This window comes from Macaca thibetana, chromosome 7 (genome assembly GCF_024542745.1).
Source record: "Macaca thibetana thibetana isolate TM-01 chromosome 7, ASM2454274v1, whole genome shotgun sequence".
In the NCBI taxonomy this organism is placed as follows: Eukaryota; Metazoa; Chordata; class Mammalia; order Primates; family Cercopithecidae; genus Macaca; species Macaca thibetana.
The window spans coordinates 11,056,975-11,076,180 of NC_065584.1; the positions used below are offsets into that span (position 1 = coordinate 11,056,975).

The 19,206-nt window shown below is 44.7% G+C and overlaps 1 protein-coding gene across 2 annotated transcripts in view; it reads right to left on the reverse strand.

The window, feature by feature from the left end:
* Window positions 1-2,614: 2,614 nt before the first annotated feature.
* The window catches only part of AK7 (adenylate kinase 7), a 101,362-nt gene continuing 84,770 nt past the window's right edge, over window positions 2,615-19,206 (reverse strand). For both annotated transcript variants that reach the window (XM_050799062.1, XM_050799061.1), the window contains 4 exons: window positions 13,147-13,344; window positions 8,766-8,986; window positions 5,275-5,433; window positions 2,615-3,705 (listed from right to left, as the gene is read on the reverse strand). In XM_050799062.1, the coding sequence (XP_050655019.1) occupies window positions 3,667-3,705; window positions 5,275-5,433; window positions 8,766-8,986; window positions 13,147-13,344 (617 nt within the window). In that variant the 3' untranslated portion in view covers window positions 2,615-3,666. The remainder of the gene's footprint in view (window positions 3,706-5,274; window positions 5,434-8,765; window positions 8,987-13,146; window positions 13,345-19,206) is intronic.

Consider the following 19,206-nt stretch of genomic DNA (forward strand, 5'->3'; position numbering starts at 1 on the left):
GAATCTACTAGTAAAGATGCTGTGGGCCGGGCGCGGTGGCTCAAGCCTGTAATCCCGGCACTTTGGGAGGCCGAGGCGGGCGGATCACAAGGTCAGGAGATCGAGACCACAGTGAAACCCCGTCTCTACTAAAAATACAAAAAATTAGCCGGGCGCAGTGGCGGGCGCCTGTAGTCCTAGCTACTCGGGAGGCTGAGGCAGGAGAATGGCGTGAACCCAGGAGGCGGAGCTTGCAGTGAGCCGAGATCGCGCCACTGCACTCCAGCCTGGGCAACAGCGTGAGACTCCGTCTCAAAAAAAAAAAAAAAAGATGCTGTGAACACTGTTGAAATGTACAACAGAGGATTTAGAACATTTAATAAACTTAATTGATAAAGCAGTATCAGAATTTGAGAGGATTGACTCAAATTTTGAAAAAATACTAGCCGGGCGCGGTGGCTCACACCTGTAATCCCAGCACTTTGGGAGGCCGAGGCGGGCGGATCACAAGGTCAGGAGATCGAGACCACGGTGAAACCCCGTCTCTACTAAAAATACAAAAAATTAGCCGGGCGCGGTTGTGGGCACCTGTAGTCCCAGCTACTCGGGAGGCTGAGGCAGGAGAATGGCGTGAACCCGGGAGGCGGAGCTTGCAGTGAGCCGAGATCGCGCCACTGCACTCCAGCCTGGGCGACAGAGTGAGACTCCGTCTCAAAAAAAAAAAAAAGAAAAAAGAAAAAATACTAATGTGGGTAAAATGCCATCAAACAACATGACATGCTACAGAGAAATTTTTCTTGAAAGGAAGAGTTCTGTTAATGTGGCAAACTTCATTGCTGTCTTTTTTTTTTTTTTTTTTTTGAGATGGAGTCTCACTCTGTCACCCAGGCTGAAGTGCAGTGGCACAATCTCAGCTCACTGCAACCTCCACCTCCTGGGTTCAAGTGATTTTCCTGCCTCGTCCTCCCAAGTAGCTGGGATTATAGGCACACGCCACCACGCCCAACTAATGTTTGTATTTTTAGTAGAGATGGGGTTTCACCATGTTGGCCAGGCTAGTCTCGAACTCCTGACCTGGGGTGATCCACCTGCCTCAACCTCCCAAAGTGCTGGGATTACAGGCATGAGCCTACTGCGCCCAGCCCATTGCCGTCTTATTTTATGAAATTGCCACAGCTACCCCAACCTTCAGCAGCCACCACCCTGATCAGTCATCAGCCATCAGAATTGAGGCAAGACCCTCTAACAACAAAAAAATTACAACTCACTGAAGGCTCCAGTTATTGTTAACGTTTTTTAGCAATAAAGTTTTTTTTTTTTTTTTGAGACAGAGTCTCGCTCTGTCACCCAGGCTGGAGTGCAATGGCACGATCTCGGCTCACTGCAAGCTCCACCTCCCGGGTTCATGCCATTCTCCTGCCTCAGCCTCCCGAGTAGCTGGGACTACAGGCGCCAGCTACAACGCCCGGCTAATTTTTTTGTATTTTTAGTAGAGACAGGGTTTCACCATGTTAGCCAGGATGGTCTCGATCTCCTGACTTCGTGATCCGCCCGCCTCAGTCTCCCAAAATGCTGGGATTACAGGCATGAAGCAATAAAGTATTTTTAAATTAAGATAGGTACCTTGTTTTTTAGACATAATGCTATTATTGCACAGTTAACAGATAGTGTAAAATATAGTGGAAAAATAACATATGCACTAGGAAACAAAAAAATTGGGGTGACTTGCTTTATTACAATATTAGCTTTATTGTGGGGGTCTGGAGCCAAACCCTCGATATCTATGAGGTATGCCTGTATATTTCTCCAGAGAAGACATCGAAATGGACAGCAAGTGCATTGAAAGATGCTTAGTCACAATATGATGCCACATCACACCCACTATGATCACCATTAAAAACAATAAACAGCCGGGCACGGTGGCTCACGCCTGTAATCCCAGCACTTTGGGAGGCCGAGACGGGCAGATCACGAGGTCAGGAGATCGAGACCATCCTGGCTGACACGGTGAAACCCCGTCTCTACTAAAAAATACAAAAAACTAGCCGGGCGAGGTGGCGGGCGCCTATAGTCCCAGCTACTCGGGAGGCTGAGGCAGGAGAATGGCGGGAACCCGGGAGGCGGAACTTGCAGTGAGCTGAGATCTGGCCACTGCACTCCAGCCTGGGTGACAGAAGCGAGACTCCGTCTCAAAAAAAAAAAAAAAAAAATAAACAAAAACACAGAAAATAACAAGTGTTAGTGAGGATGCAGAATATTGGAATCCCTCATACACTGCTGGTGGGAATGTAAAATGGTGCAGCTACTGTGGAAAACAGTGTGGCAGTTCCTTAATAAGTTGAGCATAGAATGACCACATGACAGCAGTTCCACTCCTAGGTATCTAGCCAACAGAACTGACAACCTGTGTTCAAATAAGAACTTGCACACAAATGTTCATGCCAGTTATAGTCACAGTAGCCAAAAGGTGGAAACAACCCAAATGTCCACAAACAAATGAACAATTAAACAAAATGTGGTATATCCATACAATGGAATAGTATTCAGCTATGAAAAGGAATGAAGTACTAATACATTGTATGACATAGATGAACCTTGAAAACATTTTGCTTAGTGAAAGAAGCCAGACATGAAAGACCACCCATTGTATGGTTTTATTTATAATAGGTAAATCCATAGAGACAGAAAGCAGATTCGTGGTTGCCTGGAACTTGGGGGAGGGAATAATGGAATATGACTGCCTAATAGGTGCTGGGTTTCCATTTGGGGTGATGAGAAAGTTCTGGACTAGATAGTGGTGGCTGCAGATCATTGTGAATGAACTTAGTGCCACTGAATTATATGCTTTAAAATGGTGACAGTGGTCAATTTTATGTTACATGTATTTTACCACAAATAAAAAATCAGGCAGTTGTATTAGGTTACATTATTTAAAGGGATAAAATACATATGCCGTTAAACCTAGTTTCTCATTTAGGGTAATTCTAGGAATCTTACGGGATTTTTAGAACTGGAAAAGACCATAGGATTGATAACTTATGCCTATGTTATAAAGTGTGTTGAAAATATTTAGCAACTTCTTACTTATCACAAAGATTGGAATTATCCTGTTATGCAAATTTCTCTGCCTAAAGGTTTATAGTTTTCTCTGATTCATTGTCTGGGATCCTGACCCGGAACTCAAAGCCACCTTTCCCTAGCCATTGCTTCATCAAAAAAAAAAAGCAATCTTACAGACACCAATCTTGTCTGATTTACTGTGAGTCAACAGGCATAAACCACTTCAGTTTATTTCCATTTCTAATAACATTGTTACTGGGGCAATAACAAGTCATGTAAATTAGCCTACATGTTAGAATAATATATAGTCTACAATATATAGTCTGATTTTCTTCATGCTATAAATACCTATAAACATTAGTGTACAGAAGCGAATAAAATGTTCAATTGGTATTTGTCTCATGAGCTATGCACAAATGTCTTTATCAATTTACATTTCAAATACAGTTTTAATGACGTAGTCATTCATGTCATATAGCTTTTAATAGGGATTCTAGTTGATAGTATATTTGTCTACAAAAAAAGAATTTTCTAAGAACTGGAAAAGCATTTTTCAAAGCAGTTTTTCAAAGTACAATAAGTGATCTGTGGTTCTGTAAAGGTAGATAATACTAGATCTTTAAAGTTTCACTGCGCTTCAGGATTGTTCTTGAAGAGATATTCTGCCTACAATTGAAAAAAAGACAAGTCAGCAATTTGCAAGTTATTATTAGTCATGTATTTGTATTAGTAACAATTTAAAAATCATCCAGGGCCGGGCTCATGCCTATAATCCCAGCACTTTGGGAGGCCGAGGCCGGTGGATCACTTGAGGTCAGAAGTTCGAAAACAGCCTGGCCAACTTGGTGAAACTCCATCTCTACTAAAATACAAAAAATTAGCTGGGTGTGGTGGTGGGCGCCTGTAATCCCAGCTACTCGGGAGGCTAAGGCAGGAGAATCGCTTGATCCCAGGAGGTGGCGGTTGCAGTGAGCCAAGATGGTGCCATTGCATTCCAGCCTGGGCAACAAGAGTGAAACTCTATCTTAAATAAATAAATAAATAAGTAAAAGTACATACATTTTTTACTTTCAAATGAATAATAAAAATCTTACATGGGTTTGACCAATGAGGAAAAAAAAATCTTATTATAAATGGCGAATGTATTAGAAGCTATTTCCCAAATAACTAGAAACATAATTTTGGTTTTTTTTTTTTTTTTTTTTTTTGAGACGGAGTCTTGCTCTGTCGCCCAGGCTGGAGTGCAGTGGCCGGATCTCAGCTCACTGCAAGCTCCGCCTCCCGGGTTCACGCCATTCTCCTGCCTCAGCCTCCCGAGTAGCTGGGACTACAGGCGCCCGTCACCTCGCCCGGCTAGTTTTTTGTATTTTTTAGTAGAGATGGGGTTTCACCATGTTAGCCAGGATGGTCTCGATCTCCTGACCTTGTGATCCACCCGTCTCGGCCTCCCAAAGTGCTGGGATTACAGGCTTGAGCCACCGCGCCCGGCCCAGAAACATAATTTTGTTATCTCGACTGGTTTTCTGTTAAAATTCAGGCAGATTAGGCTGGGCGTGGCGGCTCTCCCCTGTAATCCCAGCACTTTGGGAGGCCCGGGTGGGCGGATCACAAGGTCAGGATTCAAGACCAGCCTGACCAACATGGTGAAACCCTGTCTCTACTAAAAATACAAAAATTAGCCTGGGGTGGTGGTGCAGGATTGTAATTGCAGCTACTCAGGAGGCTGAGGCAGGAGAATCGCTTGAGCCCGGGAGGCAGAGGTTGCAGTGAGCCAAGATCGTGCCACTGCACTTCAGCCTGGACGACAGAGCTAAACTCCGTCTCAAAAAAAAAAAAAAAAAAAAAAAAAAGATTCAGGCAGATTTTGTTTTCTTTTATTTATTTATTTATTTTTTTGAGACGGAGTCTCACTGTCGTGCCCAGGCTGGAGTGCAGTGGTGCGATCTCGGCTCACTGCAACCTCAGCCTCCCGGTTCAAGCGATTCTCCTGCCTCAGCTTCCTGAGTAGCTGGGACTACAGTGTGCGACACTATGCCCGGCTAATTTTTGTTGTTGTTGTTGTTGTTGTTGTATTTTTAGTAGAGATGGGTGGGGTTCACTATGTTGGCAGGGTGGTCTCTAACTCCTGACCACAAGTGATCCCCTGACCTTGGCCTCCCAAAGTGCTGAGATTACAGGTGTGAGCCACCGCACCCGACCTCAAACTGATCTTTTTAAAATAATTAAATATTTTACCAGAAAATCAACAGGGTCTTCGGGTCGGACGTTGCAACATTCATTCAGGCCCTGAATAAGAGTTGGCATCACGTAGGTCATTAAATAGTTTCTCAGGGGAATTGATTGAGCCTCCAGTAATTCTCTTTCTTCTCTTTTCACTTCCTCTAGTCGTTTATTCTAAAATAGAACATTTGGGGGCAAAGTAAATATGTAGTGAGAAAGGGGAGAACACTCACACAGTTCACCTTAGAGTGCACTGAGACACTGCTAGAAATAGTCACCATCTATGATACAGATGGCATTTCCAATCAGCAGGGAAAAGACATAAATGGCGTTATAACAACTTAGTCATTTGGAAAATAATAAATTGGATCACATCTTACACCAAAATAATGTCTAGCTGCCCAGATGAAGCAAAATAGAAAGAAAAAAAAAAAATGCCACTAGAAAGTCTGGAGGGCATTGGGATAGTGACATGTGCAATTCTTTGCTCAGCATACAGCCACCCTCTCTTGTGGGAGTCATAATTCCAGATTTCTTTTGAGAAATCTCCCTTCTCAGCATAGTGGTTTAGTTTGAGTGGGATTTAAGCCCATCATCCAGCCACCTCCTGGCCATAGATTCTAATTAAGGATCGGCACAACATCAAAATTGGTTATAATTTACAATACCTAAATTGTAAACAGTACTAGTACAAATATATGACTAATAATAACTTGTAAATTGTTGACTTGTCTTTTTAAAAAATTCTAGTTAAAGATGAGCACATCAAGTGCCCTGCCATGCATGGTAGGTGCACCTAAGAATGAAGCCTCCCATGCAAGGCAGGACAGAGAGGGGGATCCTAAGTCCTTGGCAACATCATTTGAGCCACTATATCACACCTTACCTGAAGCCAGCCCTACCCCTGGACTTCTCTGATTTTCTTTATGATGAAGTCATTTTGAGTTTGCTTTTAATATCACTTGCAAGATAAAGAGTCCTAGCTGATATTTGTTTGAAAGGAGGTCTTGGCAAGATTGCCAACCCAGAAATCAAAATGGGAAACAGGTAGATGGATTTGACTACATGTAAACATAAAACTTTTGTGTGGTCAGAGAAAATATCATAAATGATGTTAAAAGATAAATGATGAATTGAGAAAAACTGCAACACATTATAAAAAAGATGTGATGAGGATATTACGTGATGCACACTACTTGCCAGGCTCTGTGCATAGTTTACATATATTACCTCTTTAGTCACCTCAATGACTGTATGAAGTAGGTACTATCATTATCCCCACTTTACAGATGGCGAAACTGAGACACAGAGAGGAGCCTGCACAAGGCCACATACCTACAGAGAGAGTGGAGTGGGATTTGAACTCTAGCAGCACGACTCAGGAGGCCAACTGGAGCCATTCCTGTTTCTATTGAACTAATTTATCAGGAGTTCTTTTTGCAAAATAATTAGAAAGAGACACACAGCCAAAACATGGGCAGAGAAAATATGCAACATGAGAAGAAACATAAATGCTTAACAAACATAGAAAAAGCTGTAAGATTAGTGATCAGAGAAATGAATATCAAAACAGCGAGAACAGTTTTTATCAGCCTGACATGTGCGAGCAAAATTGAGAAAGTAGGTTTAGAGAAGGTGTAGGGAAATAACCACCTGTTAGATGATACGTAAACTGCTTTGCCATTGCTGGAGGGCAGTTTTAAAATATGTATCAAAACTTAAACCATGTCTAGTCTGACACAGCAAACTTTAGGAATTTAAGATTAATCAGGCACCCAAAATGTGTGCATTGGGCCGGCCTCCCTCCCTCCATCCCTCCCTTCTTTCTTCCTTTCTTCCTTCCTTCCATTTTTTGAGTGCCTGTTACGTGCCAGGCACTATTCTAAGCATTGGATATATGGCAGTGAACAACATAGACATCGCTGTCCTCATGTAACTTACGTTCTGTGCAGAGAAAAGGCAAGAAACAAGGTAAATACATAAACTGTAAAATAGGTAGAGTAAGTACAAAGAGGAAAATTAAAAAGTAGGGGATGTGACAGGTTGTGGGAAGGGGTAGGCATTGAATTTTACAGAGACCAGGAAATGCCTCACTAGAAAGACGACTTCTGGTCAAGATGCCATGTGTCTGTGAGGCAGTGAGTCATGCAGATGACCATCATTGGTGCACTGTTTGAAACTAGGAAGTATCAGAAGCAGCCAGGTCACAAAGGACCTTGACCACAATGACAAGTTTGGACTTTTATCAAATTGTGATAATCGAGAGCCTGTGAGGAGCTGTAAGCAGAGAATGGCCATGGTGGGTCTGCAGTTTGGAAGGATCACCTGGCAGCTGCTTGGGAACAGACTGGAGATGGACCAGGCTGGAGTTGGGGAGGACAGTGAGAAAGCACTGCATAATTCGGATGAGAAACACTGCCCCTAATCAGAATTAGAGAGCTGGGGACAGATTTGGGTGTCATTTTTGGTGATGGTATTTGTTTTTTGAGGCAGGGTCTCACTCTGTCATCCAGGCTGAAGTGCTGTGGCATCACCATAGCTCAATGCAGCCTCAATCTCCCAGGCTCAAACAATCCTCCAGGCTTAAGCAATCCTCCCACGTTAGCCTCCCTAGTAGTTGGGGCTACAGGCATGCCACTATGCCCAGCTAATTTTTATTTTTATTTTTAGTAGAGTCAAGGTCTTGCTATGTTGCCCAGGCTGTTCTTGAACACCTAAGCTCAAGTGATTCTCCAGCCTCACCCTCCCAAAGTGCTGGGATTACAGGTATGAACTACCATGCCCAGCCTAAGAGTGCTATTTTTGGAAGTAGAATTATTTGCTACACCAGTGATTTGGGGAATGAGGAGGGGTTGAATGAAGCTGACCACCTGGGTAGGTTACATGGGTAAATGGAGGAAAATAAAATAAAATAATGAGGTCAATGCATAGTAAAATGTTACATATTTATAGGAATTTGTATGACTAATACACCTGATAATGGCTAGTTTTTGTTATTAATACTAAGCAAGCTGGGCACGGTGACTCACGCCTGTAATCCCAGCACTTTGGGAGGCAGAAGCGGGCGGATCACTTGAGATCAGGAGTTTCAGATCAGCCTAGCTAGCCAACATGGTGAAACCCCATTTCAACTAAAAACAGAAAAATGAGCTGGGCTTGGTGGTGCACACCTGCAGTCCCAGCCCCTGGGGAGGCTGAGACAGGAGAATCACTTGAACCCAGGAGGCAGAGGTTGCAGTAAGCCAAGATTGCGTCACTGCACTCCAGCCTGGGCGACACAGCCAGACCCTGTCTCAAACAAAAACAAAAAGGGAAAAAACTAAGCAAAAGACCATGGATATCCTTTTTCAAACGTTACAAATGACAAAAAGCAAACGCAAATTTGTTTGGGGTATTTTCATGACATTTCCCTAAAGCAGGATGGGAAGTGGAACTGGCCTAAATGGCTTTGCCAGGCACCGCACCCCTGCTCCGCACACACACAGACTCACACACACACCACTCACCCACTCCTCCCAGCGAGCTATCTTCTCTGCCATCTCCACGGCCTCCTGGTGCTCGCGTTCTGCTTCCTCAGCAGCCTCCCTGGCCAGCCGCTCCTCCGCAGCCTTCCGCTCCTCTTCTGCCTTTTCTTCGTCTGTTAAACCATAATTTCGAGGCTCCCCAATCTCTTTGATGAGCTGTTTGATAGCAAGTCTATTCTGAGCATCTTCAAGTTTTCCTACATCTTTAAATACCAGGAGAGAGATCAACACATACTTATATTCTAGGCCTGCCTGCAATTGGGAAAATTCTTTATTACTATAAACTTGTGATAGTCAATTATGTAAATTACCACATGGGGATTTCTTTTCTAATTGCCAGCATAGTTCAGACTTTTTTCCCTCATGGGCAAATATCAGACCAGAGTCTGAGAGTCGTGGGTAGGGAAATGTGGACTTGGGTCTATGAGTTCTAACGATGACTTGATTAGAGTGGTTGGATGGGGGAATGGATTGCCTGAAAAGTAATGAGCTCTCCATGCCTGGAAGTATTCAAGCAAAGACTGGGACACTTCTTTCAGAGGTTTCTACAGAAGGAAGTCCTGCACTTGTGGGAGGCCAAACAGGGTGACCTTTCTGAAAGTCAACGATTCTGGGATACGTTTTCAATTCACAAAAAAATAACCATTTCAGTGAGTCTACTTGAATAGGAAAAAAAAAATCCAGACTCCAGAATATCTGAAAAATGTTAGTATCAAGACTGAAGAGAAGAAAAAGAAAAATGGTGTATGGATAAATACTGAGATCTCCATGGTCATTGAGGTGGTAAATTCTATACCACTTTCTTAGGGCTGCTTGGAAGGTGTCTGCAGAGAACGGTGTGCAGCGGACAAATTTTGGTACTAAGCCCCTTCAGACATTCCTCTGGGCAACTGCTTACCCCACTCCCATTCATAGTCACTGCTGTGCCCACCCCACCCATGTTTGTTTTTTATAGTTTTGTTTTGTTTTTGTAGACACAGGGTCTCCCCATGTTGCCCAGGCTGATCTTCAACTCTTGAGCTCAAGCAGTCCTCCTGCCTCGGCCTCTCACAGTGCTGGGATTACAGGGATGAGCCACCACCCCTCCCATGTTTGTATGACCTTGACCTAGACCAGAAGCACCACCGGGTTCTAACATGGGAAGAGGGGAGGAGCAGAGCCAATGCACTAGTTGGTGAACAGAAGCAAGCCCTTAAAAAAGCAAAAAACAGCTGGCCACAGTGGCTCACACCTGTAATCTCAGCACTTTGGGAGGCCGAGTAGGTTGAGGTCAGGAGTTCAAGACCAGCCTGGCCAACATGGAGAAACCTCATCTCCACTAAAAATACAAAAATTAGCCTGGCATAGTGGCGCACGCCTGTAGTTCCAGCTACTTGGGAGGCTTAGGCAGGAGGATCACTTGAACCCGGGAGTCAGAGGTTGCACTGAGTTGAGATTGAGCCACTGTACTCCAGCTTGGGTGACAGAGTGAGACTTTGTCTCAAAAAAATGAAAAAGAAAAAGTCATATCGAGTAGCTGCTCATTGCCTGACCTGTGACATTTAAATGCATTTCTCACTGGGTGTGGTGGTTCATGCCTGTAATCCCAGCACTTTGTGTGGCCGAGGTGGGCAGATTGCTTGAGGCCAGGAGTTTGAGACCAGCCTGGCCAACGTGGTGAAACCTGTCTCTACCAAAAATACAAAAATTAGCTGGGCATGGCAGCGTACGCCTGTAATCCCAGCTACTTGGGAGGCTGAGGCAGGAGAATTGCTTGAACCCAGGAGGCAGAGGTTGCAGTGAGCTGAGATTGTGCCATTGCACTCCAGCCTTGGTGACAGAGGGAGACTCTATCTCAAAAAGAAAAAGTAAAATAAAATAATATAATATAAATGCATTTCTCCCCGATTACTCTGAGTAATTACAACCTTGATATCACTAACTGGACACCTTTGAGAAGGTACTCAGGAATGATTCCCCCTGGCAATATTCCACTCTGACCCCAGAGCCGGGCCACTGCTGATTAGACTGGGGTGGGGCACCTCAGCCCAAACTGTGACCAGCGGAGTTGCCCTTCAGGGAATGTGGGACTGAACAGAGTAAAGTCAGCTCTGGCCTTAGCTCCCAGTGTAGCATTGTAACTCTGGGTGTGGGGTGGCCTCAGCCTACCACACAGGCCACAGAGCGGGAGAGAACCCTGGCCCAAAGAGAGAGATGACAAAGAGACACTGAGAGAGAAGCAGAGGCCAGAGCTGATGAGAGGATGCGATTCCCAGCATCTTTCCAGGGCCCCATTCCAGACCTTGCAGAGGCTGGGCTGCATCCCCTACCGTGAGATGCCCTCCCCGCCTCTCATCCTTAGGATGCATTTCTCCCCTATGCTTTTATATTCTTTCCCAGTTGTCAGCTGCAGATGAGGCCAAATGAGGTGGGCACAGGATGAGACGGAACACAATGGCCACTCATTCATTCCTCCCTGTTATTTCTTTTTTTCTCAACATTTTTCCCTGGGCTCTCCTGATCTTCCTGTAAACAGTTTTCTGGACCTAACTGAAAAGATGACAATCACTATTTTTCTGAAATATATTCTTCCTTCTTTCCTAGTTCTCTAAATAATGTAAACTAATTTCCATACTAGGAGGTGTAGAACCCTTAGCTTTTACATATAAAGCATGTCCAACATGCAGAAACATGTCTAGATGAGAACAAAACCCAGTGACTGCTGAGGGTGCAGACAAGAAAGATTTGCAGATTTACAAATTGTTATTTTTATATTTCTTTTTTTTTTTTTTTTTTTTTCCTAAGATGGAGTCTCACTCTGTGACCTAGGCTGGAGTGCAGTGGCATGATCTCAGTTCACTGCAACCTCTGCCTCCTGGGTTCCAACGATTCTCCTGCCTCAGCCTCCTGGGTAGCTGGGATTACAGGTGTGCACCACCACGCCCAGCTAATTTTTGTATTTTTCGTAGAGATGGGGTTTCACCATGTTGGCCATGCTGGTCTCGAACTCCTGACCTCAGGTGATCCACCCACCTTGGTCTTCCAACATGTAGGGATTACAGGCATGAGCTACCGCACCCAGCCATTTTTAAATTTCATAATAGTATGTCATTTTATGCCTTAGTATTGGTAGGAATAACAAAATGACCACTTGTTGAACTCCTTCAACATGCCAGGCACTTTGTGTCTCTCATCTCTACTGTTTATAACAATCCTGCAAGCCTGATTATTTTCCTATTTCACAGATGAGAAAACTGAGGCCCAGCCACAACTGGAATTAGCTCTCCTTCCTCCTGCTGACATTATCCCTTAGCACTAAGTCTCCCGATACTCCAGGGCCCAAATGCTTTCCCATTGGGCAGTTGGGGGTAGAGAGCAGCCCCTGGAGTCCCAAGGGTGGGCCTGGCCAGGAAGCTTCCACCAGGCAGAAGCTGGTTCTTTCTCACCAAGCCCAAAGGAGGAATAAGTGTCAAGGTCCAGAAAACCAGAAAGGTAGGTCAGGGGTTCAACAAGCCCAGGGAAGTCGCAGCAGCTGTGAAAGCTAAGAGCTGGAGCCAGGAATCATAATGGTGGTGATGAGGCCGATGTGACGATGTGATGCGGGATCACAAGTGCTTGCTGGTGCTAAGCTCAGCGCTGTGTTTACAGGAAACAAGAAGGAATGCGGTGAAGAGCTATTTGCACTTCTGGGTAGCTACGGGGATGGGCTGGCCAGTCAGAAGGCCAGGAAAGGGTCTGGAAAGCACCAGTGCCCAATAATTTAACAGGGACAGAGCACTGCCCCCAAGGAACCTGGGGTAATGGCCAAGCAGCCAGCACCGAACACACATTTCTTTTTTAAAAAATGAGTTTGTTGGCCAGGCATGGTGGCTGACACCTGTAATCCCAGCACTTTGGGCGGCCGAGGTGGGTGGATCATGAGGTCAGGTGTTTGAGAGCAGCCGGGCCAACATAGTGAAACCCCGTCTCTACTAAAAATACAAAAATTACTCAGGCATGGTGGTGCATGCCTGTAGTCCCAGCTACTTGGGAGGCTGAGGCAGGAGAATCCCTTGAACCCGGGAAGCAGAGGTTGCAGTGAGCCAAGATTGCACCACTGCACTCCAGCCTGGGCAACTGAGCAAGACTCCGTCTCAAAAACAAAGGATTTGTCATTTTACTTCATAATATACCCATAAATTCTCATACAATAATAACACCCACCACCAAATCCCCACGTAGAATGACTCCCCAGAAGGAGTGCCCTGTGTATTCCATGGCTTCCTGTGCCCCAACCCATGGTTATACTCCCCACCCTCCCCCAGCCCCACAATTACAGCTAGACCTGCACCAAGCTTTACTGGGGGTCCTGGACATTCACATTATCCTTGAATTCATTTAATACCAATATGTATCGGGTGAATTTCAATTTCATCAAAATAGTTGAAGACAGTCTCATCTTCGATATTGATGTCCCGGTAGTTGCTCAGAGCCCGGAGGAATCGGTCTTGGCTATAGTGGGTCCCGGCCACGATCCTCTCAGGAAGGTTTATCACACGCTCCTTCAGAAACTCATCCGAAGCATCCAGTGCACAAACGAATTCTGGGGAGAAGGAGAGACTCCAGAGTTGGCACAGTACAGCGCAGCTAACTAGCAGGGTGCTGGAGAACGCATGGGCCCCTGGTAACCCAAGTGTCTGGTTACCCGCCAGGACCTCCTGTTGCCACAAATAGCCTGTCCAATTGGCTTTGCTGCCTTTCATGGAGGATAAATAGATGAAAATCACCCCATTTCCAGAGACCACCCTATGAGGCCCAATTGCTATTTTGTGCAATCAATTATTTTCCCTTTCTTCCTCCCTCCCTCTCTTCCTTCCTTCCTCCCTCCCTTCCCCCACCCTCCCTCTGTCCTTCCTTCCTTCCTCCCTTCCTCCCTTCCGAATAAAAGCAGCAGAAATCATAAGTAGCAAATCTCAGATAACCCTGTGATATCAGCTTCCTAATTTTCAAATTGTCTCTTTTCTCTTTTTTAAAAAATATATACATATATATGCATATATGTATGTATATCTATCTTAGAGAGAGACAAGGTCTCACTATGTGCAGGCTGGTCTCAAATTCCTGCCTTAAGCAGTCCTCCCACTTTGGCCTCCCCGAGTGCTGGCAGGGATAGGCCACGGCTCCTGGCCTCACATTGCCTCCTGTCCAGCACAGTTATCACAGGCTTCCAAAGAGAACTATGGCTACAAGCAACATGCTTTGATGGCCAGTTTGCCAAATTAATAAAAATGGGAACACCCCTTGGAATTTTCATGGATCCAGCTCTTTCCTCAATGCCATTGACTATGAAACACGTTCAACATGATATGGTCAGCACTTATCAAATTCAACACACAGATCATGTTAATAATGACCATTTTACCCACCTGTGATTTTCTTTTAAACTGTGAAAGCAGCTGTTCCTTCAGCTTCTAGTACAAATTCAATGGATAATTGTTGAGTGAATGAGAGATTCAGGTGTGGATCAGTGAAACAAACTTTCCAAGGTGAGTTGTGATTCTTAGAGGTTCTCTTTTTTTTTTTTTTTTTTTTTTTTGAGACGGAGTCTCGCTCTGTCACCCAGGCTGGAGTGCAGTGGCTGGATCTCAGCTCACTGCAAGCTCCGCCTCCCGGGTTCACGCCATTCTCCTGCCTCAGCCTCCCGAGTAGCTGGGACTATAGGCGCCTGCCACCTCGCCCGGCTAAGTTTTTGTATTTTTAGTAGAGACGGGGTTTCACTGTGTTAGCCAGGATGGTCTCGATCTCCTGACCTCGTGATCTGCCCGTCTCGGCCTCCCAAAGTGCTGGGATTACAGGCTTGAGCCACCGCGCCCGGCCTAGAGGTTCTCAACTACAGGACCAGTGTACACTGGTGCCCAGATCAGTGGCTGGGTGCATCACAAATACCTTGCTATCTATTAGAGCTCAACAGAACTTAGGAATGATTTGATTTTTGTTCTAAAATTGTATTGGCTTGTAACATCATAATGCCATTCTCGTTTACTTGTATTCTAATAAGCTTCCTTGAGTGGGTGAAAAGGGAAAGCGCACTGGGGAAAGCCCACAGGAGGTGTGTCCCCGAGGCATGTGGACATATGTGAACATCATCTGCTGCAGATACTAACTGTGAAAGCAAAGGCTGAGACAGCCTGTGGAATAAGATCCTGTAAATTCATAATAGTTTGATAACTACCTCCATTCTGCATATGAGAGGTATTTTCGCAAGGAAGTTGTTCTATCTTTTGCTCATCTTTTACCATTTGATTGTCATGATGTTCATGAGTGGCTGCCTTTTGAAAAGGAAGGTAGACATCTGAACCCCCAAATGCTGGTATGGTACTGAAATCAAAATGATGTCAACAGATTGCTGAAAATTGAATCCATTTAAGCTCTGTGATGTCAGACATCTATATGAAAACTTTCTTATTTTTTTCCCTAACATGATACTCATTTGTTAGAAAATGTGTGAATTATGTTAATAATCTGTGAATTTCAAAAATATATTCTACCTTTCTTCCAGGCTGATCGGGAGGTGTAAGATTCCAGTTAATCAAATAATGAGTAACATCCTTGGCTTTCCAATTTGCAAAGATTTTTAATATGATAAAATATACTTCTCACTAGATGATTTTTTAAAAAAATGTTCATTCATTCTCTTTGTGACTCACAGAGAACTTCAAGATTCTGCAGTATCTCAAGACAGTTATTCAGAATGTCTATTGTCCTCGCACTGGCTAACTGTGGATAGCAAGTAATAGATTTCTGCTTGGTGAGACTGTAGATAACAAGGAGGTCACTGTATTTGGCTATCTGGAATCACATGAAAAATCTATGGGTTTTTGTTTTGTTTTTAGGCAAAGTCTCGCTCTTGTACCCCACGCTGCAGTGCAGTGGCGCGGTCTCGGCTCACTGCAACCTCCACCTCCCGGGTTCAAGTGATTCTCCTGCCTCAGCCTCCCGAGTGATTATAGGCTGGGATTATAGGCATGCACCACCATGCCTGGCTAATTTTATATTTTTAGTAGAGATGGGGTTTCACCATGTCGGCCAGACTGGTCTTGATCTCCTGACCTCAGGTGATCTGCCTACCTCGGCCTCCCAAATTGCTGGGATTACAGGTGTAAGCCACCGTGCTGGGCCGAAAAATCTATGTTTTAACAAATTTCCAAATATTCATCAGATAGGTACAACTTTAAACTTATCTCCTTCAACTAAGGTCTTGAAAGGATCAAACTGGACATAGGCTAACAGCAGTGGTAAAATGCAGTGGTTTCTCACTGGGAGAGAATACCATCTAGAACTGGATTATCATAGGTTGGAATGTGTTTCTTTTATTTTCTGTGTCTTATGCTTTGATTTCTTTTTTTTTTTTTTTTAAGAGACAGGGTCTCACTCTGTCACCCAGACTGAAGTGCAGTGGCATGATCAAGGCTTACCACAGGCTTGACCTCCTGGGCACAAGAGATCCTCCCACCTCAGCCTCCTGAGTAGCTGGGACCACAGGCACATGCCACCACACCTGGCTAATTAAAAATGTTTTTGTGTGTGTGGAGATGGGGGTCTTGCTATGTAGCCCATGCTGGTCTCCAACTCCTGGACTCAAGCAATCCTCCTGCATTAGCCTCCCTGGGATTGCAGGCGGCGTAAGCCACCCATCTGGCCTGTTTTGATATCTTGAGGGGGGCCTTACAGATATGGGGAGAGACTGCTGCCCTTCCCAGGCCTAGCCAATACCTAAAGATAGTAACAACTTACTTGGGAATGCCCCTCCTATGCAAGCCACTCAGTCCGTTTATCTAATCTCACACAGCAAGCCAGTATTTCCCTTGCCCTAAATCATCCCAGGACCAGGCCCCAGGCAACTAGAGACCACCCCTAAACTCAAACTAGCCAGTCCTGAATGGTTCACTGTGGCCTGTCTCGGCTTTCCCAAAGAAACCCCAACAACGGCTTTAATCTAGATCTTGCCCTTTGTTCTTGCTTCTGCCGCCTGACCAAACCTGGCATTCCCCATGTGCCCCCATCTCTAGGGAATCCTAAGCAGTAAATTATTTCAATGGCATTGACCTTTCCGTGTTACCATTCAGTTCCCTCCCTCAATTAAAATCCCACAGGTATTTCTTTTAGGGAAATAGAAAATAGGGACAATTTCTGGAAAGAGGGTAGTTTGCTAACAACAGATTAACATTCCAAATAGATTACGTCTTAGACGTGTTTGCACTGTGTCCAACAAAGAGAGGACAGCCCAGTGGCCTACGTTTAAGAGTTCTTGGTCACTTGACCTCTGTGCTTCCATTTCCTTATCTTACAGGCAGGTTTCGTTAATTCTGTTTTGGAGGCAGTGGAGTGAGAAGACCTGAGTTTTAATTTAATCCCCCTACCATTTACTAGTGAGTGGACTTGTATACATCTCTGGGCTTTAGCTTCTGGATTGGGTAAACGTGGGTGTAATTCCTGCCTTGCAGGATTGTGAAAAGGTTCAATGAGTGCCCGGCACATGACAAATTGCACACGAAAAATTGCCAGTTGAGCTGAAATGTATCCAGCTGCCCCAGTGAGGGTGTTATGATTTAGCGCAGTTTGCAATTAGTGAATATTGCCTAGAAGTGATAAACATACATACACTGGACATACCTACCCAGAATCTAATAATCAACAATAAACTTTACTTTTTATTTTATTTTATTTTTTTTTTTTTTATTTTATTTTTTTTTTTTTTTGAGACGGAGTCTCACGCTGTCGCCCAGGCTGGAGTGCAGTGGCGCGATCTCGGCTCACTGCAAGCTCCGCCTCCCAGGTTCCCGCCATTCTCCTGCCTCAGCCTCCTGAGTAGCTGGGACTACAGGCGCCCGCCACCGCGCCCGGCTAATTTTTTGTGTTTTTAGTAGAGACGGGGTTTCACTGTGGTCTCGATCTCCTGACCTTGTGATCCGCCCGCCTCGGCCTCCCAAAGTGCTGGGATTACAGGCTTGAGCCACCGCGCCCGGCCTATTTTATTTTTTTAATTAATTTTTTTGAGACAGGTTCTTGCTCTGTTGCCCAGGCTGGAGTGCAGTGGTGCAATCAGGGCACCTGCAGCCTTGATTTCCCATGCTCAGGTGATTCTCCCACCTCAGCCTTCCAAGTAGCTGGGACTACAGGTGCATGCCACCACCCCGGCTAATTTTTTTGATTTTTTGTTTTTCTTTTTTTTAGTAGATATGAGGTCTCACTATGTTGCCCAGGCTGGTCTCTGACTCCTGAGCTCAAGAGATCCTCCCACCTTGACCTTCCAAAGTGCTGGGATTACAGGCACTGTGTCTGGCCAATCAACTTTAGTTTTTAACTTTTTCTGAGGCATTTGCCTAAATTAATGGGAAATCTGAGACAAACCATCCCTGTGGCATTTCATGCCTCTGCCATTGGCTTCACAGCCTACAGGCAAACAATAAATATCCATCCCCAAGGATGACTGCTATCTGGTGGCCTCAGTGCTTCCAGAAGCTTCTCTGCAAACTGTGTTGGACCAAGGGAAGGTAACAGACACAAGCTGCCTTCGTTGGGGACTGGATACCACTGAGCAGGCAGGCCCTTTTCAGTTACAGCCTTGTCCTAAGTTGCTGAAAATAGCTTTTCTTCTAGTGATCTTATGACCCAAAATGATTCCCTATGAATATACACCTCAAGCAAACTGACTGAAAACAACACTTGTTAACGTTTATAGGAAGGTCACAAGAAATGCCTGCTCAGTACTAAATAAATCCTGTTGTGTATGATAAATTGCTTATGCCTTGCTTTCAAGAGTACTTTGTGAAATCCTGTGTAAATATGTGATGGAATAAAACCGCTGTGGAGTTAAGAGTGAACTGAAAAGCTTTGGACCTGTGCAATCTCAAGTCAGAAGCTGAAGGTCTTGATGATGGCATGGTTAGCACCAAAACCAGGGCAGGGAAGGAGCCTACGTGACTCAGGAAGTCAAGCCATCAATAGATTTGCTACCTTTTGCTTTGTTACAGGAGAGAGCAGTGGAAGACAATGTTCCCACAGGGATTTCTATTCATTTCAGCAATTTAATATTCCTCATGTTTATCCCTTGGTGCATTCTCTAGTTTGCAAGTTTATGCTTGAGAATATCTTTTAATTTTTTTCCTAAAAAAAAAATCCTACTTTATTAAACTCAAAAAGATTGTTTTGGCACAAAAGGGGTATCGGGGCTACTCTAGGCACACTGCCTATGGTGTAGCCCTGCTCCTTAAGGAGTAGTTTAAAAAAAAAAAAAAAAAAGAGGCTGGGCAAGGTGGCTCACGCTCGTAATCCCAGCACTTTGGGAGGCTAAGGCAGGTGGATCACCTAAGGCCAGGAGTTTGAGACCAGCCTGGACAACATGGTGAAAACCCGTCTCTACTAAAAATACAAAAATTAGCTGGACATGGTGGCAGGCACCTGT